At 38.8% G+C, this 19,969-nt stretch overlaps 1 protein-coding gene across 3 annotated transcripts in view; it reads right to left on the bottom strand.

The window, feature by feature from the left end:
- The window catches only part of LOC117204248 (zinc finger protein 628-like), a 103,838-nt gene that overhangs the window by 46,687 nt on the left and 37,182 nt on the right, over nt 1-19,969 (bottom strand). For 2 of the 3 annotated variants that reach the window (XM_033441458.1, XM_033441459.1), the window contains exon 3: nt 18,198-18,290. In XM_033441458.1, coding sequence (XP_033297349.1) covers nt 18,198-18,290 — 93 coding nt within the window. Of the gene's footprint in view, nt 1-13,608; nt 14,672-18,197; nt 18,291-19,969 lie in introns of those variants that run through there. The other variant, XM_033441460.1, reaches the window with a different exon arrangement.

Raw genomic sequence — 19,969 nt, 5'->3', positions numbered from 1 at the left:
GTGTGTTTGTGTGTATGTGTGCGTGCGTAGAAGTACACATGGAAGTTTCCGCTATCTTTCTTTCTTTCATTCGGAGAATCGCAATTAACGAGGTATAATTCTTCGCGCGATAGGATGTTGGAAATGCATAACGCTCGAGAAGCTGAGTACTCTTGGTCGACAAACAGACTGTTTTTTAATATGTAGAATCTTTGCAATTGATTTGGTATCGGGTTAATGCGTATGAAATGTAGATTTTCTAAAGTTCGAATCTGATGGATCGTGATCGATTACACGCGTATAACTATATCGTATTAATTGCAAAAATTGTTGGATAGATAATCGTTATATGTCTGGAACAACGAACTGGTTAATGTTTGGATAAAAGTATTCGAACGTTTAAAAGTTACTTGGACCAAATGTATGATATTTCGAAGAAACTATCTCCGATTAGAGATTTATTTGGAAAATACGTTTCGTACGCGCTAATTTTCCTCGAGACCGTTAATGGAGTTACTCGACAGTTATTAATACCATCAAGCAGTTTTTATCACGTTTATCAGATATTTTAACATGCATGCATATAAACGGCGTTTTGATCGATTACTTACTGAATGATTCAATAAATAATAACAGATATCCAATCTAATTACCGTTTCCAATTTATGACGTAGAAATTATTGAATTAATTTGCAAAACTAAATTCATGCTCGTCAGCATGTTTATCTGTTTGCAATTGCTAAAATTATATCGCTATAATTAATCAGTAATTAATAGCAGGACAAAAATACATAATTCCATTGAACAAGAGTACCGAACGTTCCGCAATGAGGTAACCAAAAGATAATATTCAACGCATCTCTGCTCCCAAATTTACACAAAATTATACGCAGGACATGTACATACACTAACAACGTGCCTATGTTATCAAGAGATCTAAAAAGTAGCTATACAAATCTAAATAATCATACGTTTAAATTAAAGAGATATCGTGTGATGAAATTTTCATGTGGAAAAAGAAGATTTTATGGCTGTTTCACGCAAAAAGAAACGAAAATATACGGTCATGAATTTTACATCGAACAGCAAGTAAATTTGTATTCTAGAACTTGCGCTCTTTAATTTTTGAAACAGCTATCTAAATTTATGGGAAAATGTAATGTCCGTGGTATCGTAAAATACGTCTGATCACAGGCGATCCGTTTCCCCTTGCGCTTACAATGTCCTCCCTTTCTTTGCGTTCCGCATGCACAGGACAATTACCCTTCCCTACTTTGCGTACGTCATTCCAACAATTGTTCCACGTAAAAGTTGCACGGTCAGATGTGCAAACCTACCGGCAATTTCATCTAAATTCTCAACTGCTATCTGTACTTTTTACTGTTACGTCTCCTTAAGTGCAAATTATTCTTTCTACGCGCTAACGATTTTCTTACACCGCATACGCATTCGTGACAATTTATGGTCACGCTTAACGAATGACTTCGTATAAGTGACAGGAACAAATAAAGTTTTAACGACGGCGAAGGAAACTCTTTGGTGCTCGTTACATAATATTAGACTCTTGAGAAAGTTACGCGTAAAAAAGAGTTCATTTTTTTTTTTTTTTTAATGGGCTCGATTGAAAAGAACTATAACTTAAGAAATCACGGCTTTTAGAATAACTAGGAAATATTACAGTCAGCTAAGCTTCGCTAGATGATTCATGTTTGAAATAGAATTCCGAATGAATATCGACTTAAAAAACGACAATGTTATCCGGAAAAATAATTCTCTGGAAATCTTGACGAACTTCGATCGAACAAAATACAAAAATCATTACATACGCCATCAAATATCTGTAAATTTCATCGAATTCATCCATGTTTGATCATCAGAAATGTTCAACACCAAAATTTACTAAATATCTATCGGTATGTAATTACAAATATTCCAAATTTCCACCTAATGTCTTTCGGTATTTCTATCGCTACCGTCGATAGAGATTTTTAAGTGTAGAAAATTCAGTTAACTTGTTCACTGCCACATCGTCCACATTTGTGTAACGAACAAATTTTTGTACAGGTTTCGTCGACGAATTTACCTTCCGCGAACAATTTCGAAAATACGTTTCTTTCCTCGTGGGTCAACGATGGCTCGTAATAATCAGCGGAAATAGAACTTTCATTGCTCAAACAAAAATACCCCTCGCTATATTATTCAAATGAAGTTTTCACGTGTAAATGGAGCGATCTAGAACGAAGTGTCACAAATCTGACAGAGATTCGGTAGTAGCGTTATTTTTCTCCAGTCGAAGATATCTATTTTTAAGAATTCAACGTTTCGCTAATAATAGCTTAGAAACTTACTATTTTCTAATTAAAAGAGACATTAATCCTCGATTATTAATCATTAGATCGTAGATCATAGGTGATTCGCCTGACTTTTAATCTTTCATAATTTTAGATATAATTCTATGTATCTACGACATAAGATGTGGAATTTAAGTAAAAATTAAAATCACGTGGTTTAACTGAAATATAATTTAAATCGCTCTGTGCCAATGGTCATTAATCTGAGAATACAGTGACTACGAGAACTATTTGCAAATCATTGTATATATCACAGCATTTGCAAACTAATTAATTAAGTCCGCGTATACTAAATTTCGTATCACTTAGCGTATCATTTTCATATTATTACAAAATTTGGATACTACGACAATGAAATTTACATAAAACAGAATATAGAAACCTGATAGATACCAAATATAAAACTTGATAAAGGAAAGTTTCACTGGAAAATAAGGATACGAGCAAATACTCTTTTGTAGCCACTATATATCATATACTTGAGACATGAAATTTCAATTAACATTAAATAGCTAAAAAACGAACGAAACCCAGCCCAAACCAAATCCAAATCGTTCCAAGATCACCTACGATCTAATCACGCCGAATTAACGATTAAATGTAATAAAATCGAAAAACAAGGTTACCATTTTACCACTTATATCGATCAAAACTGCACATTAATGCATACGTCTGTTTTATCAAATTGCAAATTCGTGTGACTCGCACACTCGAAATTAGTCAGCTAGCCTCTAACAAGTGTTGACTGCAAAATTCGTAATTTCCACCATTCAACGTGACAACCCCTAGCGGTATCGCGAGCGAGGGAAAAATTCGCGACGCGGTTCGCACGCAAAATTGAGCGTCACTGTCCAATTTACGATTTATCTGTCGTGACGTGCACGCTGTACATACATGCATGCATGCATGCTCGCTCGGTGGCTCGCGAGCGCGATAACGCAGCGCGCAGTTGGGTCGATGCATTATGCAGTTTTCCGTGCGTTCATTATATTTTTAGACCTTTACGATTGCAAGGTTACGCTCGTAACGGCCGGCTCTTCTCGTTAATTGCGATTTTTCCGCGGCAATCGCCCGCTAACCGGATAAGGATTCCGCTCCTACGAAACGTTCGCCTCGCATCGTACAGACCAATTTCTCTCTCTCTCTCTCTCTTTTCTTTTTTCGCGTTCTCTTTCGCTCGCGATCGTTTCGCAAGATTGAACGACTCTGTTCTTCGTTGGCAATATCGATCGTTTTCTGGCTTTTCTCGTTCGACGTTTGTCGAATTTTTCTCCGATATCGAGAAACTCATTGACTGATCTTTTGGGGAATTTTTTTCTTTTTTTTTTTATTATTACAGAATCGAGTTCGTCGTAGTTGTTTAACTTCTGGCTTGTTTGTTCGAGCTTCTGTTTGATCGAAGCTTCTTTCTTTGTTACCGTTAAAATTGGAGTTTGCGTTAGTTACTGCGTATCACGAAGAAGGAGGAAGCTTCTTGAAATTGTTGTTCGATTTTGCGAACTACGCTATTTACAGAAACATTTTTGAAATAAGCAACGAGAAGCCTATTATCGATGGAAAAATACTTGATCGTTGGAACGAACGAAGAGATCGTAATGAAGTAATACGGAATTAATATACAAAGTGTCTTGTAAGATTTTTCTATGATTCTTTACAGAAACGTGAGCGTAAAACGAAGAAACTTCGTTCAAATGAATCGCGATTTGATTTTACTTCTGAATAATGACTTGGAATTGGACATCCCTTGTCATCTAACGGAGCACAACCCAAATAGGAAATGTAGATAGAAAATACCAAAACGAAGGCTTAGATTTAGCGCTAGAAATATCACTTGGATAGTTTTGCCCAATTGAGATATTGTTTTCACGCGAAAAGTTACTATTTCGATTCATAAATACGTTTATCCGTAAGTCTTTAAATTTAGCGATGAGAGAATGCTGTTTTAATGTTCTGTTTGAGCTAATGGAAAACTGTAAGTGTTCCTTTGTAATCGTTCCTTATGTAATTATTTCTTTTACCAAAGAAAAAACTTTTTAGATATTTTTTTTAAATAAAATAAAGCACAGTCTACTTAATAGTACTACACTTTGCAAGACATCTTGTATAATAATTCGCACTGTCACGACAAAAAGAAAACTCGATAGCTTTGTCGCCGAGAAGCAAAGTACTTGAAACAATCTGCACGTTATTTTGCAAGTTATCAAAGATATCCTTCGACGGTCTACGTGTTCCCTGTTCGACAAATGTTTCCAGGAATTGTCTCTGACGGTTAATCGATGCTCGTTATAAATTGATCGAGCGTTTTGTGTCGAGTCGATCGAATTCGATTGGTCGTAGGGTTTGGGACGAGCCGGGTGCATCACTGAAAATTAAAGCTCGATTAAACGCAGAATCACGCGCGGTTTAAACGTCGATCTGGCTTATCAGGGACGATCAGGATTCGCGGAAAATGCGAGGTGAGAGCGAACGTTCGATGCCATCGCGCGGAAACTTACGTGACAACGCAAATACGAAAAAGAGAGCTACCTAAATTCGGTAAAACGCTTGTTCCACGCTGATTTTTTTAAGAATAACGAGCCTGAAAAATTCTATTTATTTTTTAGTCGAGAAATTACTCTTCTTTCTTTCTCTCTGATACGTTTCTTTGGCGCGATCGCTCGAAATCTCGCGTGAATTTTCTTATCGAACATGGTGGATCCGTGCGTGAAACGGTCTAAGTTGGAACGATCTAACTGTGAGTTGATGATTCATATAACGATAAATTTTGTTGGGAAGGTTATTCGATAAACTTATTGGTTGCATAAGTCGTCGCAAATTATAAAGATTGATAAAGATTCTGGCTCGATCGGGTGAAAAATTGTACTGCGACGCGTGTGTATGTTTAGATTTCACACAATTTATCTAAGCTTCGCTGCGTTCTGCATTACAACTACCTCTTGGTATCGAGACTTTTATCGAATCGATGGATATTCATTCGTGTATTTTGCTTTTCATTGTTTGGGATGATAGATAATAGGTATTTGTCAATTGTTTATCATTAAGAGAAAAATCGTTCTATTTTGAAAAATTAATATTTAAAATTAGCGTTTAAAATGAAAAATAAATATTAATTTCTTCCTACGCTTATTATTGTCAGATATGTCACGTCATTCTACACATATAATTATTCAAACTATTGGAAGAAAAATGGGAACAGTAAAAATCGAGAATGTCGTTTTACTAAAAAAAAAAAAAAAGCTTATCAATTTTGGACACGAATGAGCATATATGATTTTTGCGTTTATCTCTGAAAATTATTTATTAGGAAATTTCTGTGAATCGACAAGATCAAAACACCGGCAATTTTGTCAATTTCTGCGACCTAACGAACATTGCTAACACGATTCTTTATTAAACGATCGGTAAGACACGTTCCATTCTTGTCGGGAACGTATTAGTACAATTGCCGTAAGTTAATCAATGATACCAAACTAATCCGATTATAGAGAATTTTATTTTAACTCGACCAACACCGATTCCCTTTATTAGTCGAAATTTCACGTACGATTCAATGTCCAGGAGTCTTTTTCAATTTTTGATATTAGTACTTTTAATACAATGCGAAAAATTTGATTATATATGTGAATAAAATGGTAAGATAATATTTTTAAATAGAATGACCGCTCGATCAACTGAAACGAATGATAATGCAAATCATCTCCGAATATGACATTCGTATAAAAATAACAAATCAAATATGTACTCTTTTCAGGTTTTCTATTCCTCGATTATTCCCTTTTAATTGTTTAGATCCACTGAAATTCCTCCTTTTCTCGCTCGACTTATATTCGTAATAACAAGCGTGATAAATACGAAAGAATCTTACTGTTTGATTAGTCCTTTTAAAATGCTTGGAATGAAATTCTTTGCCTACTTTTTCGCTCGTATGGAAACAAATGCATACCGAGTGGCAAAGTAAAATAGAACGAAATGCTGATTGCTTGTGAAAAAGTATCAAGTACTGTACCAGTTGTAGTAGCATTGGCAAAATTGCAAATAGGTCGGAATGCTACCGACAACAAGCCGCGTTTTAATGGTTCATAATTTCTTGGTGATCGTGTATTTATTCATCGTTTGTTAAATTACACGAAATTTATTCCTCGAAGGGTATTTAGCTCGATAAATACGTAATTCCCCTATATTACCCGAACGTGTAAGGATTTCATAAATTTTAACGAAACGAACAGGTTGAATCAATTGCGATCGTTAACGTAGAAATTCGCGAGTTTCACGCAGGGGAAAAGTGTTTACGAAACTCTATTTGGAATGATTCGCAGAGATAACAATAGATTATCCTTTAGCAAGTATCGATAATGCGAGTGAAAATCACATTTGAAAAAGAAATATCATTTTTCATGTTGTAATTGAATATAAATTGCAAAGCAATAACATTTAACTCTCTCCTTCTAGTTATTTATGTGAAAGCTTGTATGTGTATGGTTCGAGCAAGAAGTTCCGAGAATTTAATTTCATAATACAAAAGATAATAATTGCGCCATTTAAATTCAGAAGAATGAGTAAAATGGGAAATAAATTCCATGGAAATGTAATCAAAATATCGTGAAGTGGCTAATATTTGAAAAAGCATTCGAAATTCGTGTTATTGATTTTCAAGTATAGAAATAAAGCGCGTAAAAAGCTGATCAAACTACAACCGATCGATGTTATAATTTCATTTTGAAAAATTCGAAGAAACGAGTGCGAAGAAATCAATGATAATTTCATATTTCAATCACTCTCTATCGAACCGAGTATTTCTAGAGTACCAACGCGAGGAAGCAGAATTGATTTCTCCAATGCAATAAAATTTCCAAACAAAAACAACAGCATATGCGGGAAGCGTTCGGACGCGAACTTCGTCAAACTGGATGCAAAGACGACAACCAGCTCGCGTACACTCGCCGGTAAAGCTCCATGATCGACGTACCGAGCTTTTTACGCGGCTGTCAATCATCGAACAAACGTCGATACTTCGATTAAAAACGTAGCCAGAATAGAAACGCAAATTAAAAGAGTAAAAGAAAAAAAAAAGAAAAATAAAAGGGAGCAGGGAACAACAACAAAAAAAAAAAAAGCGAAGAAAGACTCGCGTCAAAGTGTTGCAAAAAGTGGAAGCGAATCGTTTCCAGTTTACAAGCTTGAAACTCCCTAATCCCTTCTGGAATCAGATCTGGCGGCCAGCCAGGAAACCAAATGGAGAAAAGGGAAAGAAAAATAACAAGAGAGCCGGGAGTAGAATTAAACGCGAGGAAAGGATTCGAGAGGATTCGAAATGAAACGCATTAACTTTTGATCCCTCGTCGTAACCGCAACGGGGACGAACCGAGGTCTGGTGACGGGATTAATATTCACGTTTCGTCTGTGACGACACCGAAATCGTGCACGGCGAGCCTTTCGATTAATCGATAGCGACCAGAGGTCCCGTGGTCGAGTCCTTCGTTGCAGTACCACGGGCCTCCGCACACGGAACACTATGAATATTTCACGGATCGATCGATTACCAGGGACTCCATTCGCGAGGGTCTCTTGCGAGGAGCAGGAGGACGGTGGTGGAAAGTAGCCGGCTACTAAATATACAATGCGTCCGAGGAAAAAAAACGCAGTTCGTCCTGCACGACTGCATCGACCGCAATTGCGTTCCAAATGTCGAACGATCGAAACGAACGTTTCGATGAAACCCCTGCCGCGCCTCCACCCCTTCTCAAGATTCCTAGAATCGTTTTTTCTTCCATCTAGAATCGAGAGCGCAACTGGCAAGTTACGCGTGGGATGAGTCACGCGATTCAAACGATTAAACGATTACGTACATTGTTACAAAGCAGGGAAGAAAGTATGGAAAGAGAATCGTGGAAATTATCGTCGGTTTCGTAGAAGAGCGTAACGCGACAAAAATAAATTCTTCGAGGAATTGTTTGAAATAGGAAGTTTGAAGTAGTAGAAGGTTACTAATTGTACGATTGTTGAGTAATAGGCAAATTTGTTTCCATTTGCAATTTAGATAATAGTTTCTTCAATTTTGGAAGTTTGTTGTTAACAAACAAACGAAATAATATTTGCCAATTTCTGATTGTTCTTAGCCTCTTAGTGTTTCTAATTATTCGGCAGAATACGTATAATTGACCCGATAAACAATCACCTCGTAACTTGAAATTGAGCGTAAGAATGTCAGATAGCGTAACGTGCATTATAGATACTTCCGTAAATTTCTGTTATCGTGTGTACACGTGTATTTCTTTTTTCGGATACCAAGGAAAGGAAATTGACGATTCCAGCGTTGTACGTATTAATTTTAACGATGTTGACTCGTTACCTCGAATTCTTAATTTACTACGTAAAGAGTTCACTGCAGCGAGGAGGCAACTCCTAACATTTAACTTGTATTTATTAGAAAGAAAGAAAAGTATACAAAATAACGAATATAAATAATAACGAATACCGATGGTCTATTAATTTACAGTAAATTCCGAAAATCGATGCGATTTTCATTGATCTTTGTTGATTTATTCTAGTTACTGGAAAAGTGATGCTACCTCCTTGTTACTGCAGACCCTTCAAATCTAGATCAATAATTTACCAAAGATACATCGCCATCGTTCGTTACACTCCAACACCCGCTAATTACCTTATCTAAACTAATAGGAAAACAAAAATAAACAGCTCAAATACTGGTTCTCGTATCACCCGAACGCTCGTGAGAAACGCGAGGTCATCGTGCATCGCGCTGACCGCAATGCAACGCTTGCTTCGTACGTTTTGTACGAACGAAAACAATGAACTAACGCGTGTAAACGCCGAACAAACGAATTTACGACGATTTTTTGGAAGTAGAAAATTGTCAAATCGTGGAGAAAGGTCATCGTTTATAAGATACACCGTGAAAAGGCGTCTCGGGTTATCCTGTGCAGGACGTTTCTGCTGCGAATCAGCGATTCGATATGGCGTTGGTATAGCGAGCGCGATATTTTCAAATCAACGCCGTTCGAACGAAGGACGAACAAAAGAGCGTCGTAAGCTCGTGAAATATACAGGGTGGTTGGTAACTGGTGGTACAAGCTGAAAGGGGGTGATTCTAGAAAATATAGAATAAACATTTTTTTTTTAATTTTTTTTTTAATTTTTCCATCGAGACAACGATCTACAGTGAGATCCGTTATAACGTACCGCACGCGTACCGAGCGAAAATTCAAAGTCGATTTTCTCGAAAACAAAGCCTCGAACGAAAAACTTTTATTCTATATTTTCGACTTCTTTTTTCGCGTAAGAATCACCCCCTTTCCGCTTGTGCCACCAGTTACCAACCACCCTGTATAAGTATAGCGATTTTCTATATTAATGTCATTTTATGATTAGAAAGGGATATTTTAATACACGAGAAGGATAAAATATCTACAAGCGAAAGGAACTTGTTAGCTCGAAAAATGTTATCGAGCAAACGGAGAAGAAAAATTGTCAACTTTACTTTTTTAAATTTACCCTGAAATTCGAGATTGTTTATATCGTCTTGCCGTGATAAGTAAATTCATGAAAATAAGATCTTCGTTTTTGGAGATGGTGAATATTAATCGTGCACCCGACTAATGAATTGAAAATTTCACACAAAACTTACACTACTCGTATAAATGTTAAGGCAAATAGTATTTCCATATCTTGACAGGCAATATTTTTAAAGGTACGAAGAGGTTGGTAAAATATGCGGTTAGCTGCAGAAACACGTGTAACAAAAACACATATATAATCTTTAACTCAATTTATAAAATTGCCCTTCTACGAACGATCACAAATATGATCTATCGTGTCTTTTACCTGTGATCTTTATATCGAATATATGCATGATAGTAATCGTACAATATCCCCACCGTCAAAACAATCGCGTTATTGAAATTATATTAAAGCAGAATTTTCTCTGAATTTTTGATACGATTATTTGATGCAATTAGTTTTCTCCCCACAGAGACCTAATAAATTCCTAGAACGCAGCTAATTTTGTCACAAATTACGCTGTTTTCCGATTACTATTTCATTTAGATTCTACCGTTTAAACATTCATAAATATTCATTGTTCTCGAGTTGCAAACCTGTTCTTAGATCGTATAATTTCTGCATGTATATTAACTTTGGCAATTTAGTTTTCCACTTGTATTTGAAATAGCAGACACACGAGGACGCTATTGAATATCGTCGGTATTAAAAAACTAATACTTGGGATAAATCAAATGGTAAAATATATATATTATATACATATTGTATATAATGAATGGCGATTACTAAACGGTAGGTACTAAAATTTCAAATGAGAATAGAATTTGCAATTTATACGATACGTTATGGAGATTTCACTGTCCATATATTCACTGTAAAGAAAGATATTAGCGGCTACAAACAAGTAAGAAGTACAAAGAAGACATTAAATCGAAAATAAGAGAAAAAGAAAATTCAAAGAGCTACGTAATTAAATGTCTCTGCTTCTCATACCTCGATGGAATCTCCGCCACGTCGATCCACGAATACACGGCACACATCCTGCTTACAGGATAACGTCGTGTTTTCTCGAACAGGTATGTTTTCTCTGTACGTTAAAGTCACGTTCTGCCTTCCGTTTCCGTTTCTTCGCGAATCGTTTAAAGGAAGGTGAAAATTTCGTATGCCGATGGAACTGGACAGAAACGCTGCGCGAATCGACCGAAACGTTTCTTCCGTGTTTCAAAAAATCATCTCGTCTTCCGTTCACATATTTTTTTTCTTCTTATTGCACTATCTTCGACTCGGAAGGAGAATCACGAACTACGTAAAATACAACCACGACTCGTCTTTCCTTTATAAATAATTCGTTTCCTTCGTTTCCATCCGTCAGGTAGATTTCTAAAGTTGGCGTATAAATCAGGCGAAAATCGATCGATCGATCAACTTTGACTGGCTACCGCTTCTTGGCTTATTACGCAAGCTCGTACACAACGGAAATAAATAAACAAGGAGGAGCAAAAAGTCAGTTGCGAATACGGGCAAATACCACGGTTATAGGAAACGTAGAAACGAGAAATTAGGCTAGAAGATTTGATAGAATTGCGTCATGTCATGAGTTAGATATTGCACTGGTTCGCTGGCCTAACACACCGTCGTTAGATACACGCGCCGACTTGGCTGTCTCCGATGCGTTTGGCGTGCCCGACGCGCGCTCTCGATATCGTGTTTATGTCGATGCGTGATAGGAATTGGGTAAGAGCTCGCGAGTAATCGTGAACACGCGTATATATGTACGACTGCATCGAAGCAGCTCCGGGGACATTTCCCGAGACAGACGTTCGCGAATGATATTCGATAATCTCTCGTTAACGCGATGTAATTAACTATATAGCTCTGTTAAATCCGATGAAACGCACGAGATCGTACGGTTTCAAGTTCTGCTTAGACAGACGTTTTACAATAATATTTCATCGATACCTCTTTGCTGCCTAAATGATATTCCGCGGGAATTAGTCCGAGAAAACTTTCGAATATCCTGAAAGTGTTTTACAAACGCTTCTGTTATATCTGATAAGACATACGAGATACCATGATTTTAAATCTTGCTTAGACGAAGATTTCGAGATAATATTTCTTTCGTACTTAAATCCGCTGCCTAAATGACAACCTGTGAATTAACTTAAGAAAACTCTCGGATATACCGAAAGCGTTTACGGATAAAAGAACGAAGAATCTGAGAATCGAAGGTACGTTGTACGTACATTGGATAATTTTTCTCGACGAGCTTCGAATAAACAAGACCGCAAAATTCAGCCAACGATGGCAAGATGAACGTTGCGTACGAATAACAAGAAGAACGAAATAAACACGCGACGGACAAAGAGGCAAAAAACAGTTTCGAAAAGCCGTTATCGACGCCGGCGCACTCGTAACGCGACTTAATTAGCAGCCCCGCGCCGCGCTTAAAATTTTGTTTTCTTCGCTTTACTACGTCGTCGTGTTTGAACCGCGAACGTCCACGAACGCAAACTGAATCGAATTTCGCCATGTGTGGACGTTTCTCTACCCTCCCTTAACCCCGTACATCCCTTCCCCATCGTCAGTCCTAACCCAACCCCCCTCCCCAGACCCCCTGTAGCCCTTTCTCTGTGTCATAATCGTAATCGTCGGCGCGCGAATCCCAACACCCTTCCCCTTGTCAACTGTATAAAATATTCTCAATCGTATCAACAACGGTCACATCGTACATCGTACAACGTTATTACATTATTACAATAGTTTATAGTTAATCGTAATCAATATAATATTCACAGCATTTTATGAAAATCTCTTAAAAGCACCAACCGTGGCGGCTCAAATTTTTTTTTTCTTATCCATTCGTCCTCTTCCTTTCCTTCCTTCCTTTCTTCCTTCCTTTCTTTCTTTCTTCCTTTCTTTCTTTCTTTCTTTCTTTCTTTCTTTCTCTCTCTCTCTCTCCCTCCCTCTCACTCGACCTCTCTTACACTGTCCGTTAATTGTATCTCGCGTAATTTATCTCGATTTAAAAACCCGATCTTCTATCTTCATCATCCTCTTCATATTCATCTTCTTTTTCTCTTCTTTGTCCCCTTTCTCTCCCACCCTCTCACTCTGCTTTCCTTTCTCACTTTCTCTCGCTCTTCCTCTCACTCACATATATATATATACCTTCAATAATTTATCGATATATATATATATAAGCTAAACGTTTCGTCTTAAAGCACTGATTAAACGAGGGAGCTCGTTTTAACGTGTCCCTCCCTCTGAACACGCGTTTACCAACCATCCTAACCAAAATCACAGGACTAACTAGAAACACCGCCGGCTTTTTGCCTCGTCGCTCAGTGGGGATCGATGAACGCGAGGTGTACACCCTCCGTGGATACGAACGAAAAGACAGGAGAGACCAGGAACGATAACAGGGAGAAGCGATCACGGGAACTACTCGAGGAGACGAGCGCCCTGTGACACAGCAACGGAGGAGGCGCACGAACGTTTCTCGGCTGTTTAACACGACGAGCAGGAGGCTGAACGACGGAACCTGGTGTGCCGAGAGAAGGACACGATGACAGACGACTACCAGGAGAAGAAACAGTAATAGTAGTAATAGTAGTAGTAGTAGTAGTAGTAGCAGTAGTAGTAGTAGTAGTAGTAGTAGTAGTAGTAGTAGTAGTAGTAGTAGTAATAGTAGTAGCGGTAGGAGTAGTAGTAGTAGTAAGTAGGAGTAGGAGTAGTAGTAGTAGCAGTAATAGTAGGAGTAGTAGGAATAGTAGGAGTAGTAGGAGTAGTAGGAGTAACAACAATAATAATAATAGTATCGGGGATAAATAACGAAAGAAATACGAGAAACAACGAGCGAATGAGAATGAGGCACCACTAGTAGTAAAACTGCTCGTGTCCGTGTTCCCCTTTCCCTCGTCGAACCGCATCATCATCATCATCATCATCATCATTATCATCATCATCATCATTCCCGGCGTCACGCGGGCAACGACGTCGATTCTCCGGTAAATCGTCGGATGCGCGATCATTCGCCTCTTATCGAGAGAATCCTCCTCCATCGCGGTGGTGGCGATCGATGAAACAACTATAACGGCGTTGATCCCGTCCAAGCGATACAAGGACGCAGGGAAACGGAAACGAAGAAGGAGAAGAAGAAGGTGTATCGATCGGCGATTCTTCCTCCGGCGGTGGTGAACGTGGCTGTTGTTGCACGGTCTAAGGCGAACTCAATGATGCGGCGGTGGCGGCGGCGGGGCCTCTTCCTCGGAGGGATCCACGGGGCTCGGGGACAGGAACTTGCGCACATACTTCGGATAATGTGTCTTTTCGTGGGCCTTCAGTATCGTCGACCTCGAGAAGGTCTTGCCGCACAGCGTACACCGGAACGGACGTTCTCCGGTGTGCACGCGACAATGGTCCTTCATGTGGTGGCGTAACTTGAAGGCCTTGCCACAGAACTCGCACTTGAAGGGCCTGTCACCTGTATGCGCCGGTAGGTGGGCTATCAGAGAGCCAACGTCCGGGAACGACTTGCCGCAGAACTTGCAGAGGACGACGCCGGAGGTCGGGTCCGAGTGGGCCGCGAGCTCGAGATCCATCGGCTCGATCGTACCTGCGGTGGGGTAGTGGGCCTCTGGCGGCAGGTGCATACCGGGTTCGAGACCCAGCTGAGCCTGCAGCTGCAGGTGGGCCGCCTGCTCACGGTACTTGAGCGACTCGAGGCTGTGCGAGAGGATGTGCCGCGCCAGCTTGCTCTGGTGGAGGAACGAGGCACCGCAGTACATGCACGCAAACATCCGCTCATCCACACCCATCAACTCCTGCAACCAAACAAACAAGAACATCAACTTCTTGTCTTCCCTTTAGCTCGTCCGTAACACCCCCACAGAGTAATAATGCTTCTCGCTCTCCGCTTTCGCTTTCGCTTTCGCTTACGCTTACGCTCTTGCTCTCCCCCACTCTTTCACTCTCACTCTCTTACTCTTTTCCCTTTTTTCTTTCTTTTCTTTTTTTTCTTTTTAATCTATTTAATCATCTATACATCTACCTATCTATTTATCTATTCATCTATTTTGTTTGCAAAAAAAAGTTCCCGTTTTCATTTCCTCTTTTTACTTTGAAGTGATCGTTTCAAGCAGAGAACAGATATCTCGTTCCGTCTTTCTCTTTCCCTCCGTCACTTATGATACGTGGACGCTATATGCACGTTCCCGCTACTTCGCCGCGACAAATCGCTCGTTTCGACGCTACTCGACTCACAGCGTACACAGATACACATATATCGTATATATACATATATGTATGTACGAGCCGCGACTCGCCGGGCTTCAATCGGCGCACGTTCGAAAAAACTCGTGTCTCACTTTCTATCTTTTCTCTTTTTTCCACGCTCTTTCTCTCTCTCTCTTTCTCTCTCTTTCTCTTTCTTTCTCTCTCTCTCTCTCTCTCTCACACATTCTCTCCGTTTTTTTCCCGTTGCCTCTTGCGTGTTCTCTTTGCTCTCTCAACTTTTAACTATTTCTGCTTGACTGTATTCTCTCTATCGCCACTAGACCGTTGGTTAAGATATAGAAAAAAAATGTAGTAGAGAAAAAAAATAAATAAAGAAAGAACAGGCAAGGCTTGTCTTCGCGAGACCACTACTTTGTAAGAAGCGCGTTTTTGGCATGACCGGATGTTACGCGTGTACGCGAGGTTCTCCTCTGTCTTTCCTTCCTCCTCTGTATCATCATGATCATCAACCCCTCTCGTTTTTCTTTTCGGTGGAAAAAAAGAAGTCCCTGAAGGCCTGACGAGAAAATGATAACTCTCGACGGCATGTAAGACGGTAGCACAAGAAGTTGACGCTCATTTTTGTTTGGCACGACGCGCACCCCAGAGATATCATATGTATAATGACATAAGGAAACTGTCTGATTTGTGTGTGTAAAAACAACGTATAAGGAACGTGTTTTATATATACACACGTATATGCGGATTCTTATACGTGTCTATATATGTATAGACGCGTATATGTGTCGTATCTGGGATAGTGGGTGACACATGTACGGGCCAACTGGCAACCCCCACAGCCTCGCTCAAGAACAACAACAGCCCACCCGTCACCCCTCGTCCCTCCTCCGATTTTTCCGTTCTTTTTTTTTCATTTTCTTTTTGCGTATCTCTTTTTATCTTTATATTTTCCAAAAATCTTTTTGCTTATACACGATCATTGGTAGTAACCGGGGCCAAGATGGCCACTGCGGCGTAAAAAGGGCTCGCCGCAGCAAAAGGCATTGCACTCAATCCAAAAAAACGACAAATCGAAATACAAATATTACAAAGTAACAAATGGTAATATAATGAATGTCAATATAATTTGTATATGTATAAACGATAGATATATATATGTATACATATATATGTATATCGAACGTGAGAATATATATATGTAACTTGCACATAATATCAGTACATGTATGTAACGATATATATGTATTGCGTAATATATATGTCGTGTATATATATGTATATACATATATATATATATATAAAAATGTAGTAAAAAACAACCATGGCCAAAAACGAAGGTCAACTTCTTGACAGTGAGCTAGCAAGACAGGCTGGCAGGATGGGACGAACAGGAAGAACGTAGTACGTGTTACGCGCCGGTTTTCCTTCGATTTCCAGAGGAAGAAAGAAACGTCCGAAGGTACCGTCACGGATCACGATTTTATCAACGTGATTCGTTTCAGCCCGTCGAACCGTGGAAATCCAATTGGAAGGCAGGATTCACGATTCCAAGGACCATCGGGATGGGGGCAGGTTTCACGGTTTCCAAAGGATCATATGGGTTATTACTCGACTTTCTTTTTCCGTTTTCACGAGAACAGAGAAGAGGCAGGAAAAGTTAGAGCAAGAAGACGTAGAGATACAAGAAGATCGATGGAAAAACAGCGCGCTAAGGAATCGACAGACGCACGAAAATAGCGAAAAGAGAGAGGTTGGACAATCGCGTAAATGGATTAGTTAGAAAAGAACGAGAGGAGCGAGAGAAACAGAGGAATGAAAGAGAAAGACAGACAGAAGACAGGACGTATGCACGGAGCATGGAGAAGTGAATTAGTTTGGAAAAGAAGATAATACGTTCGTCAAAGATAGACGAGCATGCACGATTGATCTCCTTCTGCGCAGCGCGTCTCGACGAAGATCTTTCTTACGGGGCACTTAAGCTAGAACGATCGGCAAGCGGCTAGGTCCAATTTGTCATTACGCTTGTCTCTTTAGTGAGTCTGTTCTTTTCTTTTTTCTTTTTTCTTTTTTTCTTTCTTACTTTAAACGTCCTATCACGTCTATGCAAGATTCTCAAAAAAGGGAACACGAGATATCGTATATGCGTAAAGTCGGGTGTATCGTAACGTAAACCTCGAATCTCAAGTCAACGAAGGATGTACGTGTGTACTTCTGAACTGTTCTTCTCGTGAACGTCGATCGAATTCGAGCTCGATCAGGATCGAACTTTGCGCTCTGGTCAATGAACCGTTAACACTGTCACGTGATGCATCCTTGGAAATCACTAACACAAATACAAAAGTCCCATCGTACTTCAAAGGGGGGGATGAACGGTTTTTTCTTTGTATCGTATTCTTTTTTCTTTTTTTTTTTTTTTTTTTTCGTTATCGAACATCTCCGATCACACTCTACTCTCGGTCAGGACGACTAGCGACTCTGTTAATGACACGATCACTTTCAAAATTAGCGGGGAGAGCAGCAAACAGCAAAGCACTTGGGCACGCATGCAATAGACCCACATGCAAGTGAACTCGAAATATAATGTATGTCTGTCTATCTATCGGCGATGGATAGATAGGCAAACAAAAAATAGATATAAATAGATAGATAGATAAAATGGATCATGTTGAAACGTTGTTCGAGCTAATCGAACGACAAATTCGTCATTGCCCGAACGATCTTACGGACTCTTGTCAACACCAGTGGTGTCGTTAACGAGTAGCACGTAAACGAACGATTCGTCGTAATCTTCGTACGACACAAGATTCATCGAGATCCAACAAATTGTAGACGTTTCTATTTCTCTATTTTTTCTTTTATACTTTATTACTAATGTCTTAATATATTTTTCTTTCTTTTTATTTTTTTTTTTTTTGAAAGATTCGCATCAGCTCATCCACAATCCAATGGTAATGCCGTCGTGTGTATGCGATTGCAGATGAGTCGAGCGCGACCGGCGATACACAACCGGCGATAACCGTAATCGATATATAAATGCAGAGTAAAGAGAAAGTACGAGAATAAAAAGTAGTCAATAAATTGGAATATATAGTACGGAGAAAGAGGGAAACTCACCGGATCTGGTGGGAGTCTGTAATCCGTGGATATTTCGCTGCTCGCACTGCGCTCTTCGGTCGACCTTTCCCAGTCCATCTCTTTTTTTAACGACTGCAAACGAACATCGGGTTCACGTCAAAGTAATAATTGGATAGCTGTCGATGCTATTGGGAAAAGTATGAACTGGCTTGCCTGGGCCAACCGCGCCCCAAATCATTAGCATTTATGTATTGTACTACGTTCTAGAAGAAGCCCGAATACGATTAACTTGATTAATTATTCCAGACAGATAGACAATATTATGTAAACGGGACAAAGTTGTTCGATTGGAAAGCAAGCGGTTAAAAGTGTTTGTATGTACCTCTTGGCTACATTACTTAACGCAGGATAGAAATAACATGTAAGTTAAAAATGTAATGACCGATGTACAGTAGAACCTGCAGTATACGTATACGTCGTTCAAAAACTATATCGACCAACGTATGAATTAAAAAATGCAAAATATTATTTTTATCCATCTACTTCTTACGAGAAATAATTTCATGGAAGTAGATCATTGATTCTTGAGATACTGGATACTAAGCATCTCGGAGGTAATTGAAAATTGCGAAATTTACGAAAAGAGAAGTTAATTTGTTTGACTTCAGAATGTTTTACACGTATCGCTATCTACTGGATTTTCATTGCTTATTGCTTCGCATGCTAATCAATAACATTCAAAAATACAAAATTTATGGTTTAAAATTTCACAAGTGTCTGTCGTATGAAATAACGTCGAATTTTTAATTCTGAATTCCACTTCTAAATTCGATGATGTTTAATTTGGATCCAGCGTTCAAGTCGGTATCATATACATATCGTAAATGTGCGTGATGTAGACGGTGGACGTGTTAATACACAGTGTGTAATAGCATCAAAGAGGCAACGTATGATACTAACTTTTGAAACGAAACGCAAGATACTTCAAAAGGTGGGAAATGGTCAGAGTGACGCAAAAGTCGCAAAAATGTATTACGTTGAAAGCATTCTCATTCCGTAGCACTTATATATACTATATAAGGTATATGATACTAGAAAAAGAAGTTTTACACAGTTTCAGATACAATTTAACGCGTCAAAAGGTTACCACGATTCAGCAACAGAAAGAACAAAAGTCCTACAAGTAATTAATAAAACATAGATAATTAATAGATCTTATTACACATTCTAGCGACACCGATACTATACCTTTCGATGTATAGAATAATCTCTATAAGGAAAGATAAACATCTCGTTATATAAAAATTCTTTTATCCGACCGACCATGCTTTGTTCGGAAACTGAAGGTTCTACTATACACGTTGTAGAATGTCTGGAAATTAAACGTCTAATGCTTCCACTTAGCGTTATGCAGCTTTCGCGTTAAAAATTTGTTAACAAAATCGATTGCTCCGATCTCGTTTATTTGTAAAATTTGTTGCCAACGAATATTTTCAAATACAACTTCGCACGCGTTGTTTCTTGCGCAATGATACACATTTTCAGTGATGGAATAGAATACACGTACAACGATAAAATACAAAAATGTATCAGACATACAAAATTACAAGTATTACAGTCAAAAGAAAAAACTTCTGCAAATACTTCATAATTTCAAATCTATCCACAAAATTTTCCATTTTAAACGAAGAATGATTTGCAGGTAACAAGGATATAATAACTCGTTGTTTGATAAACTATTAAATATTCCTCGGCGATCTACTACTTTCAGAATCTGCACGAATTAAATATCTCTGTGGTCTTCGTATATT

The sequence above is a fragment of the Bombus bifarius genome, unplaced genomic scaffold (genome assembly GCF_011952205.1).
Source record: "Bombus bifarius isolate JDL3187 unplaced genomic scaffold, Bbif_JDL3187 scf7180000007977, whole genome shotgun sequence".
Taxonomy (NCBI): Eukaryota; Metazoa; Arthropoda; class Insecta; order Hymenoptera; family Apidae; genus Bombus; species Bombus bifarius.
The sequence above is the reverse complement of the archived record's forward strand: the minus strand, read 5'-3'. Positions and strand labels throughout refer to the sequence as shown.